This window comes from Myodes glareolus, chromosome 7 (genome assembly GCF_982192425.1).
Source record: "Myodes glareolus chromosome 7, mMyoGla1.1, whole genome shotgun sequence".
NCBI lineage: Eukaryota > Metazoa > Chordata > Mammalia > Rodentia > Cricetidae > Myodes > Myodes glareolus.
Genome location: NC_142032.1, coordinates 73211783 through 73225953, shown reverse-complemented (window position 1 = coordinate 73225953; position 14171 = coordinate 73211783). Strand labels below are relative to the sequence as shown.

General features: G+C 46.2%; 1 protein-coding gene across 14 annotated transcripts in view; it reads left to right on the top strand.

Annotated features, from left to right (window-relative positions):
* LOC146893485 (scavenger receptor cysteine-rich domain-containing protein DMBT1-like) overlaps positions 1 to 14171 on the top strand; it is a 64601-nt gene that overhangs the window by 29415 nt on the left and 21015 nt on the right. For 11 of the 14 annotated variants that reach the window (XM_087908364.1, XM_087908354.1, XM_087908352.1 and 8 more), the window contains 8 exons: positions 375 to 401; positions 4328 to 4390; positions 5637 to 5960; positions 8756 to 8782; positions 9612 to 9641; positions 12286 to 12321; positions 13696 to 13725; positions 14137 to 14163. In XM_087908364.1, coding sequence (XP_087764490.1) covers positions 375 to 401; positions 4328 to 4390; positions 5637 to 5960; positions 8756 to 8782; positions 9612 to 9641; positions 12286 to 12321; positions 13696 to 13725; positions 14137 to 14163 — 564 coding nt within the window. The remainder of the gene's footprint in view (positions 1 to 374; positions 402 to 4327; positions 4391 to 5636; positions 5961 to 8755; positions 8783 to 9611; positions 9642 to 12285; positions 12322 to 13695; positions 13726 to 14136; positions 14164 to 14171) is intronic. The other 3 variants (XM_087908353.1, XM_087908358.1, XM_087908359.1) reach the window with 3 other exon arrangements.

Here is a 14171-nt window from a genome sequence, read left to right as displayed (position 1 = left end):
CGTTTCCGTGCTCCTGGGATGAGGGCAGAATGAAAGCTTCTGCCTGCTGGGTACAGGTGCAGGGGTTCCCCGAGTTTATGATCCACTGCCCGTGTTATCCGTGAAGAAAGCCAAGGACACAGTAATACTGGAATATTACTGAGGCTGTTTTGCTCTTTTGACAAAGAAAATGGAACCTCAGTGTTAGATTGTGTTTTGGGGGAGCACACACAGCAGAGACGTAAGAGCTTTCTGTTCAGGTGTTGATAAACTTAACCTCGGTTGTTCCTGGTTGATCAATGCCTAAGAGTCAGTATTATTGCTCCCCAGTTAGGTTTTCCCCAGGATTCCTGTGGGTGAAACACAGAATCTGAATTTGCTTTATTCTCTTACAGCTTCTCATTCAAGCTATACACCACCTGGTAAGTACTTTGGAAAGATGGACTGTATCAGTTTAGAGCTTCTCCTATGTCATAATAAACTCTGCCTCACTAAATGTTATCAAATGATATGAGGATGTCTGAATGGGTATGTAATGATAACAGAAGCTTCTGCCAGCTAGAACATAAAGGGTCATGTGGTAATACAGGCAAAGTCTTCAATCTGATGTTGTCCCTGCTTCAGATTTCAGTGTGTGTCAGAATCTAAAAGATTATCTGAATGCATGGACTGGAATTCACATCCTTCCCTCAAGGGACTCTGACTTGGATACTCAGAGTACCTCAGGGGTCTGTGCTTTGACATATGTTGTGTAAGGATAACCTTCCCTCCTCCATACTTGGGAAATCTGCCTGATTCAAGACTAATAAGACTTTAGGATTTGCAAGAGTATAGGCCTATTAGTTTCCTAAGCTTTCCAAAAACAAAAAAAAAATATGTCCATGTTATTTAGTTATTTATTTTTGACATCCATGTAGCCCAGGCTCATCTCAGACTTTTTGTATAAACAAGGCCACTTGAACCCCAGATGCCCAAGAGATCCGGGATTCCAGGAGTGTACCACCAAACTCAAGTCTTTTTTTAAAATCATATCTTCAATAATGTCTACTTCATCTCCAACCTACTTGCTTTTATTTCCTTTTGCAAAACTTTTTTTTGACCAAGTACTTGGGCAGTGCACATAGCCATGATTGTACCACACATCACCCTGTGCCCAGCAAGAGTGTACAGTGCAGTTGAAACTAACTCTGTAACCTGAATGAGTTCATTTCTAAGCAGTGAACCCTCTTCTAAACTTTGTTAGGTTTTTCTTCTGGCTAGTGAATCCTAGAAGTGACAACTAATCCCTTTTCTCTTAGTCTCTGATTATTTGCTACTCATTGGATTGGTATCCAGTGTGCCTTCTGCTGCAGTGATAAAACACTGGCCATCAGCCGCTTGGAGGAGGAAGGGTTTATTTAGCTTAAAGTTTCTTGTCTATCATCCAGTGAAGCCAGAGCAGGAGCCCAGGGCAGAGGGAGCCTGAGGCAGGAACTGATGCAGAGGCCTTACAGAATCCTAGCTTGCTTAGCGTGAGAATCCAAACTCACGCTTAGCCAGGAATTTTATACTATACAGGCTCATCTGATAAGGTCAGTGGGATGGCATTACTCTACCAATTATCAATCAGGAGAATTTCCCACAGACGTGGCCTTCTGCAAACGTGATTTATATAAGCATAGAGTTGAGACTCCTTCGAGTGACTCAGCTGTGCCAGGTGACAGTGGCGCTAGGTAGGACAGGTGCTCAGCCCCACTGCTCCTGCTGCTGTCTGCTGGGATCCAAGTGCAGCTTTGGGTACAGAATCAGGGATGGAGTGGAGATGAGAGGCGTGGGTGTCAAGCTGCTGGGCAAACTCCACCAATCCCTGTCCTTCACCTTCCTTCTCCTCTCTGCCCTTCAGTCACTTGATGGGTGACATTAGCTTGAACCTAGTGTCAGAAAAGCTCACTGGAAACACTCACCGGTTCTTCCTTGTACAATGATAGCCATTCTTTCAAAGGTTAACAACATCTCATAGCTCAAAACTTGTTATATATCAGAACCAAATCATTTTAATGTATGAAACGAATACATTAAAATGTAAAGCAGAGGCTGAAGAGATGGCTCGTCATTAAGAGCACACACTGCTCACAAGATCTGAGTTCAGCTTTAAAGACCCAGATTAGAGAGTTTATAAGCACCTATAACTCCAACACGAGTGGCTCTGACACCCTCTTCTGTCCTCTATGGACAAGTGTACCAATGTGCACATACCGCACAGAGACACTTGTCTATGTGCATAAATAAAAATAAAACAAATCTTTCAAAAATTAAAAATATTGCACATTATCAGTGCTGAGCTAATACAGGTAATATGCACTATTATCGCAAAACCTTTCCAACACTTTGAGGTAAGTATCATCGATCCCATTTTTTAGATAGGAAAACTAAAACATAGTTAGAAAATTTGTTAATAGTTGCGGGTCTATGATTCCGTAGCTGTAAATGTGAAGGTGGCGTTTGAACCCAGGACTGCCTAGAAAAGACCATCTTTGTCCAACCAGGGTGTGAGTTTATAGGGGAGGTCATAGAGGACCAGTGCCTGTGCCACTGTGCCCCTGGCATGATAAAGCCACTCCTTACCCTTTAGTCCATGTCGGGAGAGAAGAAGAAATGTCCTGGCAGGGACTCAACCTCCAGTGAGGGCCAAACTGAGGATGGCAGTTCTCTAGGGGGACATCCGCAGAGTGGCCAGCAGAGGGCAGCAAGATGGCTCATTCAGACCCAGGAGCACCTTGTGACTATCTTGTATTGCTCAGTTGTCCTTTGCCATCCCCACCTGTGAAGACCTCAACAACTGAACCCATCTGACCCCCTCACTTTGTTTCCATTCCAACCTGTTACTCACATACCACAGAGTACTCATAACCGCAAGGTAGCCACAGCAAAGCCACACCCAGGATCCTGCTGTCAGGATGCTGAACCTGTTCCATCCCGGATGTGTGTGTGTGTGTGTGTGTGTGTGTGTGTGTGTGTGTGTGTGTGTGTGAGAGAGAGATAGAGAGAGAGAGAAAGAGAGAGAGAGAGAGAGAGCAACACTCACCCTTGTCTGTGTCTTCTCACACTCAGTCACTGTGAGTGACTTAGGGACATCACACCTAGCAGAAACATGCTGCCCGGTGTCTCCCCAGTCACGCTCATCCTTAGTGGGAGAATAGGCTGGAGTGGCAGAGGGAGACTTCTGTTAGATGAGAGCCATTGCCTCCTTGATCCTGTAGAGGATGCAGAGGATTCTGAAGCACTCTTTGTGTGTGTTTGCGAGACAGGGTCTCACCAAGTAACCCTGGCTGGTCTGGAACTCCTTATGTAGACCATGTTGGAATTGTCTTGCAGAAATCTGCCCGGTTTTGCCTCCTGACTGTTTAAAATTGTGCACCAGTGTTCCTGGTCAATGCTGAAGGGCTTAGGGAAGAACAGTGACTAAGTTGTGCAAGTGCAAGTGGTCTGCCATGAAACTCAAGGACCAACCAAGGCTTGTGGATGAGAGCTGATTAGAGAGGTGGAGAAAGTGGAGAGAGACAGAGAGAGAGACATCAAGCTTGACGTCCGCATTCCCAGAACACTTGATGAGTTACATAGAGGTGTCATGGATCCCAATGGAGGAGGAGGCAGAGTTTGCAGTGGCAGACATGGTATCCAGTAAGCTGATGGGATGTGAATCTAGAGTTCTGCCCTGGGAGTGTCAGGGTTAAATCAGGACTGAAGAGGTGACTTAGAGAGCCCTTGTCTAGAAAGTTTTCAGAGAATGTAGTGTACGGTAGACTGGGAAGACTATGAGGAAGGGCATTGCTCAGGTCCAGGGTGGGGAAGAAACACAGACAGCACTGGAGGTCAGAGGAGGGAGGGGCGCAAGGTGGTGCTCGCACAGGATGGAGCAGGCCAAGTGAGCACTTCCTGCAGCTTAGCCTCTAAAGCTGCTGAGTGGCGGTGACCGGTGTCAGGTTGGGTGGAAGTCCTGTACAAAGGCTACCGGTGCACTGCGTGTAATGACAGCTGGGACATCCAGGATGCTGATGTCATCTGTTGGCAGATGGGCTGTGACCATTCTGTATCAGCACCTGGAGGGGCGCACTGTGTCCGGTCTCAGAGAACATTCTCTTGGGAGCTTGGTACTGATCAGGATGGGAACCCTACGTGTCCAGCCGTCAGCATAACGGGTGGTACAACCGTGACTGTGGCCACAGAGAAGACATCGGAGCCACATTCCTTACCCAATTCAGACCCCAAATCAACAGATTTAACTGTACTTGCATGTCTCTGGTTTTCTCAACGGAGACTTAATTTCCTATTTTCCATTTTTCTCTCCAATCTGTATCTGAACATGTAGATGTGACCACTCCAGAGCCTTTCACCACCCCAGAGGTGACCACCACTCCGGAAACAACAGTAGGTAAGGAAATGGTACAAATTGTTCTCTGTAGGGTGTAATGCTAGTGTCATTCATGGTGCTGGCTTTCCTGAGACATGTAAGGGTTTGTGTGTGTGTGTGTGTGTGTGTGTGTGTGTGTGTGTGTGTGTAGTGAAAACTTAAAGAAGGGTGGGATTGACTCCTGATCCACGGGACTTTCTTTTACTGAGGCACCTGTCACTTCCCATTTGTCTCTCTCTGTGTAGAGGACACAGTCAGCAGGGGGTGGGTTTCAGATTTCCATAGTCTCCAAATTGAGTGTTATGTCAGAAGAATCTGTGTTAGAGGATTATGATAAGACAAGCTTCCAGAGAGGTTTCCATGGCAAAAGGAGACTGATGATACATTATGGGATCCATTCTGAGTCCCTTCAAAGGGGCCCCTTCCAGATCAGTGCAAAACCCGTGTGGACCTTTGTTTTGTCTAAACATGTTGGATACTTGAAGCTTGACTTCAGTGGTAAGGTCACATCAGTGGTCCTGTTAACCAGCAGCGACAAAGTTCAGGGTTCTCTAGTGTGCTGCTATTGGAGACAGAAGGTGAGCTCATGGGGCAGTCTCCTGACTCAGCTCAGTTGGGTGAGCAATAACCTCTATTCATGTTTAATACTGTTTTCTTGGGTCTGAATAACAGTTCTGATATCACATCTCACCCTTGACTGTTTAAGCAGCCGGTGAGAGCCTTTGCCAAGGACTCACGAACTTGTCTTCTGCTAAGCAGCTCATCACTCTGTCCCTTTTGTCTGTCAGAGAAAAACCTCCTCTACCTTATGCTCTACTGATGACACGTGTGGGGCTGGATGTGTCCCAATGCAGTCCGTGCGTTAGGAGTTGTGGGGCTGTGATTGCTCTCTCTCCTTAAACACCCCACATTCTCCAGTATATGCCATCATCTAGAAGAGTGTATGGCACTCGGAGGCCTCAGTTACAAGATGCAGCAGGGGTCTGCCCACCATCCAGGATAGATTCAACCCACGTCAGCTCTGCAGACACTTAGCCCTCCTGGTGACAGACAGACCTTTCCTGTCTAGAACAGAAGCAGCGAGCATTCAGTGAGGGAGCAAGAGCAAGTGACAGGGGTAAGATCTTTCCATGACAGGGCACCAAAAGCAGCGGTGGAGGGAATCATGTGTTGTATTGCCTTAAACCCCATGAAGAGCAGTTCAGGAGTGCACATGCGTCATTATTCACACAGGAACAATGACGGAGAATCCTTCGTGTCTTTCCAGGAACAGGTCTTGATTTTCTTGTGAGGCTGGTGAATGGAGGAGACAGGTGTCAGGGTCGCGTGGAGATCTTGTACCAGGGTTCCTGGGGCACCGTGTGTGACGACAGCTGGGACATCAATGATGCCAATGTGGTGTGCAGGCAGCTGGGCTGTGGCTGGGCCATCTCTGCCCCTGGAAATGCTTGGTTTGGATCGGGTTCTGGGCCCATTGTCCTGGATAACGTGGCCTGCAGAGGTCACGAGTACTATCTGGCGAGCTGCTCCCACCAAGGCTGGCTCTCCCACAACTGTGGACACCATGAGGACGCTGGAGTCATCTGCTCAGGTATGACCAGAGATCCTTAGTTCTCACAGCCATTAATAGGATATGGTTCGGTCCCTTTTTCACAACCCCAGAACTCCATTCCAGCCATGTGCCTCTTAGCCCTCTAAGACAGGTGAATTCTGAGGTCACTGCCCTTCTCAGCTGGTGGTGTGGTTCTTTTTCTTCTCTTTCTCTTTTGGCACCTTGCTCTTTCGGAGACCTCCCACCCAGCTCCCAAATAAATCACACACAGTGGCTTACGTTTCCTATAAAGGCCAGTCCTTAGCTTGACTCTCTGAGCCAGCTTTTCTTAACTTCAATTATCCAATCTGTCTTTTTTCCTCTGGGCTTTTACTTTCTCTGTTCCTGTATACCTTTCTTTATTTCTTACTCTATAGCTTGCTGTGTAGTTGGGTAGCTGGCCGCCTACATCCTCCTTTCCTTCCTCTCTTGCTTCTTTATCCTCTCAATTTTTCCATCCCTTTACTTCTCTCTGCCTGCCTGCCCCCCTGATCCTTTCCTGCCAAGTTATTGGCCATTCAGCTCTTTATTAGGCTAATCATGTGTTTTGGAGAGATAATGTAACATAGCTTCACAGAGTAAACGAATATAACATAAAAGAAGGCAACACATCTTCCCATCATCAAAGCAAATTTTCCACACCACAAACAAATGAAACTCATCTCAAAATGATATTCTACAGCATTCAGTCAGGGTATTCACAATCCTCTCAGTTAACCAGGGCTCCAGCGTTCATGTGGGACAGATAATTCACGGAAGGGCAGCATCAGGCCCCAGACTTGAGAAAGCAACAGGGTCAGCATGCACATCCTCCTGCAAGGTGTAAGCTAGAACTGGTTTGCAGAAATGGAACCAGTTTCTGTATGACTTTGCCGTGTTCAGAGGGCAGAGCAGTACAGCGCTATTAGGGGAGCAAACATAGGTCTTTCTTGCCAATGTTTCCCTGCATCCTCAGAAGCACTGCAGAAAGACTCTTTTGGGAAAACTTCAATACTCTTTACTCTCCTCCCGCTGTAATAATACCAGGGTTCTCCCAGATTCAGGCTCAATAGCCGAATCATGAGCACAGGGGAAGTTACAAATGACTGTTGAGGGTGTGGGTGTGGCAAGGTTGACGTATGCCACATGTCCCCAAGCCACATGGAAAGAAGTAGTGAAGCAGGGGAGAGAGAACTGCGAGCATTGCTAGAGTTCTACAGAATCCTAGTCCTGGGAGGGTGGACCTTTAGGTGGTCATCACTCATTGTTGGGGGTACCCTTGGCTGTCGATCTGCATCACAATGCAGGTCCTTGGCTGTTCTGTCCCAGAGGTGGTGATGACTTCCTTACTTGTCTTTAGTAAGCTGCAGAAGCCCAGGTCCCATCCAGGGCAGAGGAGTACAGGGTAGAACTCTATGAACTACTGCATAGCTCATGGCTCCTTCTGGAAGCCCCTGCCCTTCCATTCCAGCCTCTGCTAGGTTTGTGAAATTGCTGCCTCTGTCCTCCCTGTGGTCTTGGAGAACTACTGGGCACTTTGTGTCTCCATGTCCTTCTGCTTCACCGGTGTCCATTCCACACCTAGCTTGGGTGAGTCTCCACAACTAGAATTTGAGCGTCCCTGTTCTCCTGGACACTTTTGGAGTCAGGCTCTTTCTGTTAGCACTAGGGCACTGTGAAGACACCTACTACTCTCTTCATCGGAGTTTTCCTGCATATGTTACCTATGTGATTATCCTTGGTCTCAGCCCATTCAAGGCTAACGAAATCTATGTATGAACTGTGTGAACACACCACTGGGCATAGAGAACCCCACTGCTGAATGCTATCAAACATGGAGGGGCAGTACTTTACCATGGCACTGAGTACAAGCCTACAGGGTGGCACCTCATGGTCCCATGCTATGTCTCCTGTGTCTTTGTGTCTCTGTCCATTTTTGCTGACTTCTCTGTATTTCAGTTCCTCCATGTTCTTTCTGTTTTCCACTGCTTATCCCACAGAGTCATGTCTATCCATATAACCCTCGCTGCTGGCCTTCAGGTAATGAATTCTCCAGCCTCAACCCCACAGGACCATAGGACCATGATTACAACTTGGAACCACCGTGCCCAGGACATCTTCTGGTTTCCTTTATTCTTCTTATTATAAAGGGTCCTGCAGGTCACCACTCACTGCACAAAGCTGCGGTTGCTACAGTGCAACCCCAACAGGGCCACCTGTAGCCACAGTCTGCTCACTCTTGCTGCTCTGGTGTCTAGTGTCAATCTATTTATCCTCTCCTTCACTAGCTTGTTCTTCCTGCTCATTCTGATGGTCAGGGACATTGTTCCCCGTAGAAGACCCTTTCTGATTCATATTCAAAATACTTAGAAACATGTACACACAAAGACACACACAGACACAAACACACATATAGACAGATATACACACACAAAGGTAGATATACACAGAGATATAACCAAACTTCCTTAGATACTTCCAAGGATAGAAACAAATGGAGAGATACATGCCAGAAGACAGAAACACATGTGTAATCTGTGAAGGAAGCCATGGATACAGAGTGCCAATTGGAATATTACTAAGGCTGTTTTTCCTCTTTTGATCAATGAAAATGAAACCTCAGTGTTAGACTTTGTCTTTGGGGAGCCCACACAGTATATGTGTAAGAGCTTTCTGTTCAGGGGTTGGTGGACTTGACCTCGGGTGTTCCTGGTTGATCAATGCATAAGAGTTAGCGCTATTGCTCCCCAGTTAGGTTTTCCCCGGGATTCCTGTATGTGACACACACAATCCGAATTTGCTTTATTCCCTTACAGGTTCCCAATCAAGCTATCCAACACCTGGTAAGTACTTTGAAAAGATGAATTGTATCAGTTTAGATCTTTCTCTATATAATAATAAACACTGCCTCACTAAATGTTATCCAATGAGACAAGGAATCATTAAACAGTCTGTGTCTGATCTGGACACGTAATGACAACAGAAGTTCTGCCAGCTGGAGCATAAAGGGTCAGGTGCTAATACAGGTGCAGTCTTCAATCTGATGTTGCCCCTGCCTCAGATTTCAGTGTGTGTCAGAATCTAACAGATTATCTGAGCGCATGGCCTCACATCTTCCCTGAAGGGATTCTGACTCAGAGACCCAGAGTGGCTCAGGGGTCTGTGCTTTGCTGTCCTCCACACTTTGGGGGAAACTCCTGCCTGGCCCAACATTAATAAGACCTTAATTTTAGTACGATAATTGGGCCTTTTGTTTGTTAAGACTTTACAAAGGAAGAAAATCTATGTATAGTTTTTGTTTATTTAGTTTATTGAGCCCCATTTAGCTCATAATAGTCTCAAACTTGCAAGATTATCTACCATTGGTCTCCGGATCCTATAGCTCAGTTCCATAGTTCTGGGATTCCAGGAGTTTGACGTCCTGCCCAACTCTTGTTTATTATACCTGAAATGATATATACCCAACCGTCAGCCCACCTGTTTTTATTTCCTTTTTGCAAAAAAAAATCATTTATATCAAGACCTAGGGCAGTGGACATAGTCAGGCCTGAGACTACAGATTCCCCCACCCGCAAAGGAGTGTACAGTGCAGTTTAGGTTAATTTTGTATCCTTTATGAGTCCATTTCTAAACAGTGGATCCTTTTCTAATCTGAGTTTGGTTTTTCTTTAGATTATCCATACCATGATCCAACAGGGAATGGTAAGGCCTCTTCTTTCCTTTTAGTCTCTGGCTTTAGTCTTTTGATTGAGTTGAGGTCCAGTTTGCTTTCTGTAGCTGTGATAAAACACTGGCCATAAGCAACTTGGAAGGAGAAGGGTTTGTTTAGCTTATAGGATACAGTTCTCTACAGTGTAGAGAAGCTGGGAGCCTAAGGCAGAAATTGATGTAGAGGCAACGGAGGAACCCTGCTTGCCGGCTTCCTAGCTCATGCTTAGCTAGCAATATTATGCAACACAGACTCACCTGTCTAGCTCAGTGTGCTGGCATTCTCCCATCCATCAAGAGAAGTTCCCACAGACATACATGCCGTCTGCAAATGTGATTTAGATAAACCTAGCAGTTGAGACTCCTTCAAGTGACTCAGCTGTGCCAGGTGACAGTGGCGCTAGCTAGGACAGGTGCTCAGCCCTGCTGCTCCTGCTGCTGTTTGCTGGGATCCAAGTGCAGCTTTGGGTACAAAATCAGGGATGGAGTGGAGATGTGAGGTGTGGGTGTCAAGCTGCTGGGCAAACTCCACCAATCCCTGTCCTTCACCTTCCTTCTCCTCCTGCCCTTCAGTCACTTGATGGGTGACATTAGCTTGACCCTAGTGTCAGAAAAGCTCGCTGGAAACACTCACCTGTTCTTCCTTTGTGCAATATGGGCTGTTCTTGCAAATAGCACAATCAAAGCTAAATAACTTGATATATACCCCGACCCTAATAGTTTTCATGTATGAAGTAAATACATTGAAATGTAAAGAGGAAACTGGACGGTAGGCACAGACTTTTGTAGCACACACTGTATGTATGTTTAGTATTTTTCTGTTTTGTCTTTTTGAGACAGGGTTTCTCTGTGTAAGTCTGGATGTCCTGAAATTTGTATTTGTTCTGTAGACCAGGCTGGCCTTGAATGCACAGAGATTCTCCAGTCTCTGTCTCCCAAGTTCTGGAATTAAAGGCCTCTGCTCAGCATAGTTTTAAGTACCCAGATTGGGCGTCTTATAACTACCTATCACTCCAACACGTGTGGCTCTGACACCCTCTTCTGGTCTCTGTGGACACCTGTACTTATGTGCACACACCCACACACAGACACTTGCCCGTGCACATAATTAAAAATAAACACATTTTTCACAATTAAAAATATTGCACATAATCAATGCTCAACTAATACAGGTAAGATGTGCTATTATCATTAAACCTTAATATTTTGAGGTATGAATCATTAATCCCATTTTGCATATTGGAAAAATAAGACATAGTTAGATAATTTGGCAATATTTGCATGTCTAAGATTCTGTGGCTAAAAATGGATCGTCGTGTAGTGGTGTTTCATTTGGATTTTAATAAATAAAGTTTGCCTGAAGACCAGAGAGCAGAACAGTCACACTGGCCATCCTTACAGATCAGGCAGTGGTGACACACACTTTTAATCTCAGTAGCCTCACTAGCTTGCCATAGAAACTGGGCAGTAGTGGTGCACACCGTTAATCATAGAACTAGGGAGGATGGAAGGAGACAGCTCTCAGCTCAGTCTCATTCTGAGGTTTTCCTGGAGGCAGGATCACGTTTTCGGACTGAGGGCAGTAATTGATGTGGCAGCTGCTAATCTGTCTGGCCCATGGATGTGTGTCCATTCCACCTTGACTGGTGGTCAGAGAGTTTGAGTTTGTTTTGCTCCTCCAAAGTTTTTGACAACAGGTGCCTACAAAATGGAGAGGTCCTGACCTAGGGTGTGTTCAATTAGTATTTTGAGTATAGATGTGTATTTGCTCCATCTGGACCAAAGGGCAGAGATGCTCTGTCTATTCCTCGTATGTGCAAACCAAATCAAAGCAAAGAGTGGCCAATATGTCCTCTTTATTGGGTATTAAATAACAAGAAAAAACACTCAACCAGAGGGATGACAAATTCTCCCAGATCCAACCAAACAAATCCCAAAACAAGGTACCTCATTGATTCTATGATCCTAATACTCATTTAAATATCAAGGCATCCTTTAATCTAGAAAGAAGTCACGCAGGAAACCAGTCCATTGTGTGTCCCCAAGAGGATTTGCCAGTTTAACCATCGATAGGCAGTTGTTCTGTGGCCTCTGGGACTGTGTACATGTCATGACAAGCATAGTGTGGCTATGGTGATCCAGACCCCACCTGAGAATAGTGTTGAAGAAGCAGGATCCTTCAAGCAGCCACTTTGTGAGCAGGTTACTCTGCCATTGTGCAATAATCTGTGGAAGTCCCCTGTCTTTCTGGTTGGGGCCACTTTCTCAGGAATATTTACGTGATGGCAAATGTTTATAGTGAGATGTTGTGTTTGAACTGCAGAAATGGCCAGATAACCTTTTGAATTCAGATTTCATCTTGCTGTTTCGTATCTTGTGCCTTGGTTGGGCTGCTAGTGACCTGGGTGGTGTTTGGGATGGAATAGAAGCAGAGGAGTTGAACGAGGGTAAGGGATAAAAAGATGCTCATGGAGACATTTCAGCATCAAAGCAACAGAAAGATCAGCATCAGATTCTACAGGGAGAAATGACAGCGTATCAGTGAGAGAAGGCCTTAAGTATGGGAGATGTCAGCTCCAGCTTCTGAGATTCAAGTGAGGACCAACATCCAGTGACTTCTTTCTTTCTCATTCTGCAGATGATTTATACGAGACCACAAGCGGCACCACTGAAGGTAACATGTTTTATGTGGTATCTCTGTGGCCTTATTGTCCCTAGCACCTACAGGCTCACCTGGCATCCAGTAGATGGGCAGAAGGAAGGGGATGTGGATCATAAGCTCCCAGGAGAAATTTCTCAATCAGGTTTCAAGTTTACAAGGGCAAGTATGCCATAGATTAAGTCCCTGAATTAATTAAGTCACTGAATATGCAGTGGGGATTCTCTTGAAGGGGAATCTGCAAGGGGCTCAAAGGTGCTCTTGTTTCTAGGGTCTGTTGATGATCCTCAGAGCCCTGAAACCCCCATGTTCCACACCGTACCTTGGTCAGCCTAGGGAGATGAGTTTGGCCTTGGTGCCTGGAAAGGAAGACAAAGTCAGCTTAACCTCCACCCTTGTCATATCCTTCTCTCTGGGTCATAGGAAGCTCCCTGGGAAGTCCTGATGCTCCACCCTGGGACATCACAGATGCTGCTTTCCTCTCTCACATCCTCCAGTGAGAGATGCTGGTGGCACATCAGAACAGTTTAGAGTCTGTCAGCCTGGGCTTTGGGAAGGAGAATCACTTCCTTTTCCCCCTGGGGTTTTTTGTTCCCAGCTTTGTGATCCTTCCCCGTGGGGGACATGTCTATGTCCTGAGACCTAGCACATCTCTCTTCCACCTGAAGAAGGATAGATTAGAATGTATGAAATGGACAGAAAATTCTATCAGAGGTCATGAAGCCAATCTGAGACACCATGTCGCCCTATTAGTCTAATGGTGAAGGCTTGATGTATGTGATGTCCAAGGTCGCCAATGTAATAGGGTCAGCGGCGCCTACTTTGTTCTTAGCTAAAGTGTCTACGTCATGACACCGCTGGTCTTTGACTGTGGAGTTGCTTTCCTTCATGGGAAAATGATCATTTGACAAGTCATTTCACTTGTTTAAATCCTGTCTCCGGCTCCCCATCAAAGCATCCTAAGTTCAAGTTCCCCACTGGGCTTTGGTAATGGTGTGTGCCTCTGTCCAGTCCTTTTGGGTCCTGGGGTAGAGTCTATGTTCATGAGTAAAAAGCAATGCAGGCCTGTGCCTCAAGTCCAGCATGGGCCACGCTGTCCCGGAGATCTGAAGAGTCCAGTGTAAGAACTGGACCTGCCAGTTACCCCTGAGTCACTGGACAGACACTGTCAACACATCCTGTCCTACATCTCACCTTTGGTGGGATCAGACTGTGGGCTCTTCTGACCCCATGGGTAGCCTCGTCCTGACCGCTGAGATGACTAGCTCTCTCTGACCTGAGGCAGCAGGTGAGAACACGCCAGTGTCTGGTCTGCTCTGGGTCATGAACACAGGGCCAGGCTAGGCACCTTCTCTTCAAGGCCTCTGACATGGCTTCTCTTTCTCACAGTTGATACATCGCCATACCCGACTATTGCTGGTGAGTCCAGTTCTTCCTCACGGCTTGTGTTTCCCACTGCCCCGTTCTGTTCACACTTTCAGAAACAGCTACAGCGCGGGTGGGACGCCTCAGTATTCTGTCTCCCCCAGATCCTCCAGCATCCTCCATAAAGCAGAGTGGGAATTTCTGCTGGGCCAGAAGCTCTGCTTGTCCCAGTGGCATAACTAAGTTATAGCACTTACTCCATTATGCCAAGTTTCATTATTCTGGTGAAATCATTTGCTACCCTCATATGGAGGGACACAAGCAAACATGTCCAAGCCATTACATGCTCTCAGGGAAAGGACTTTCTTTTTCTCAGCCCCAGTGCTTCTGTGTCCCATGTTTTCTACTTGACCCAACTTTGATGCTCAGCCCTTCCTTCTAATCCAGCTTTGTTTTCCTCTCCAGATTGGTGGACTGACACTCCTCCCAATGGTAAGTGT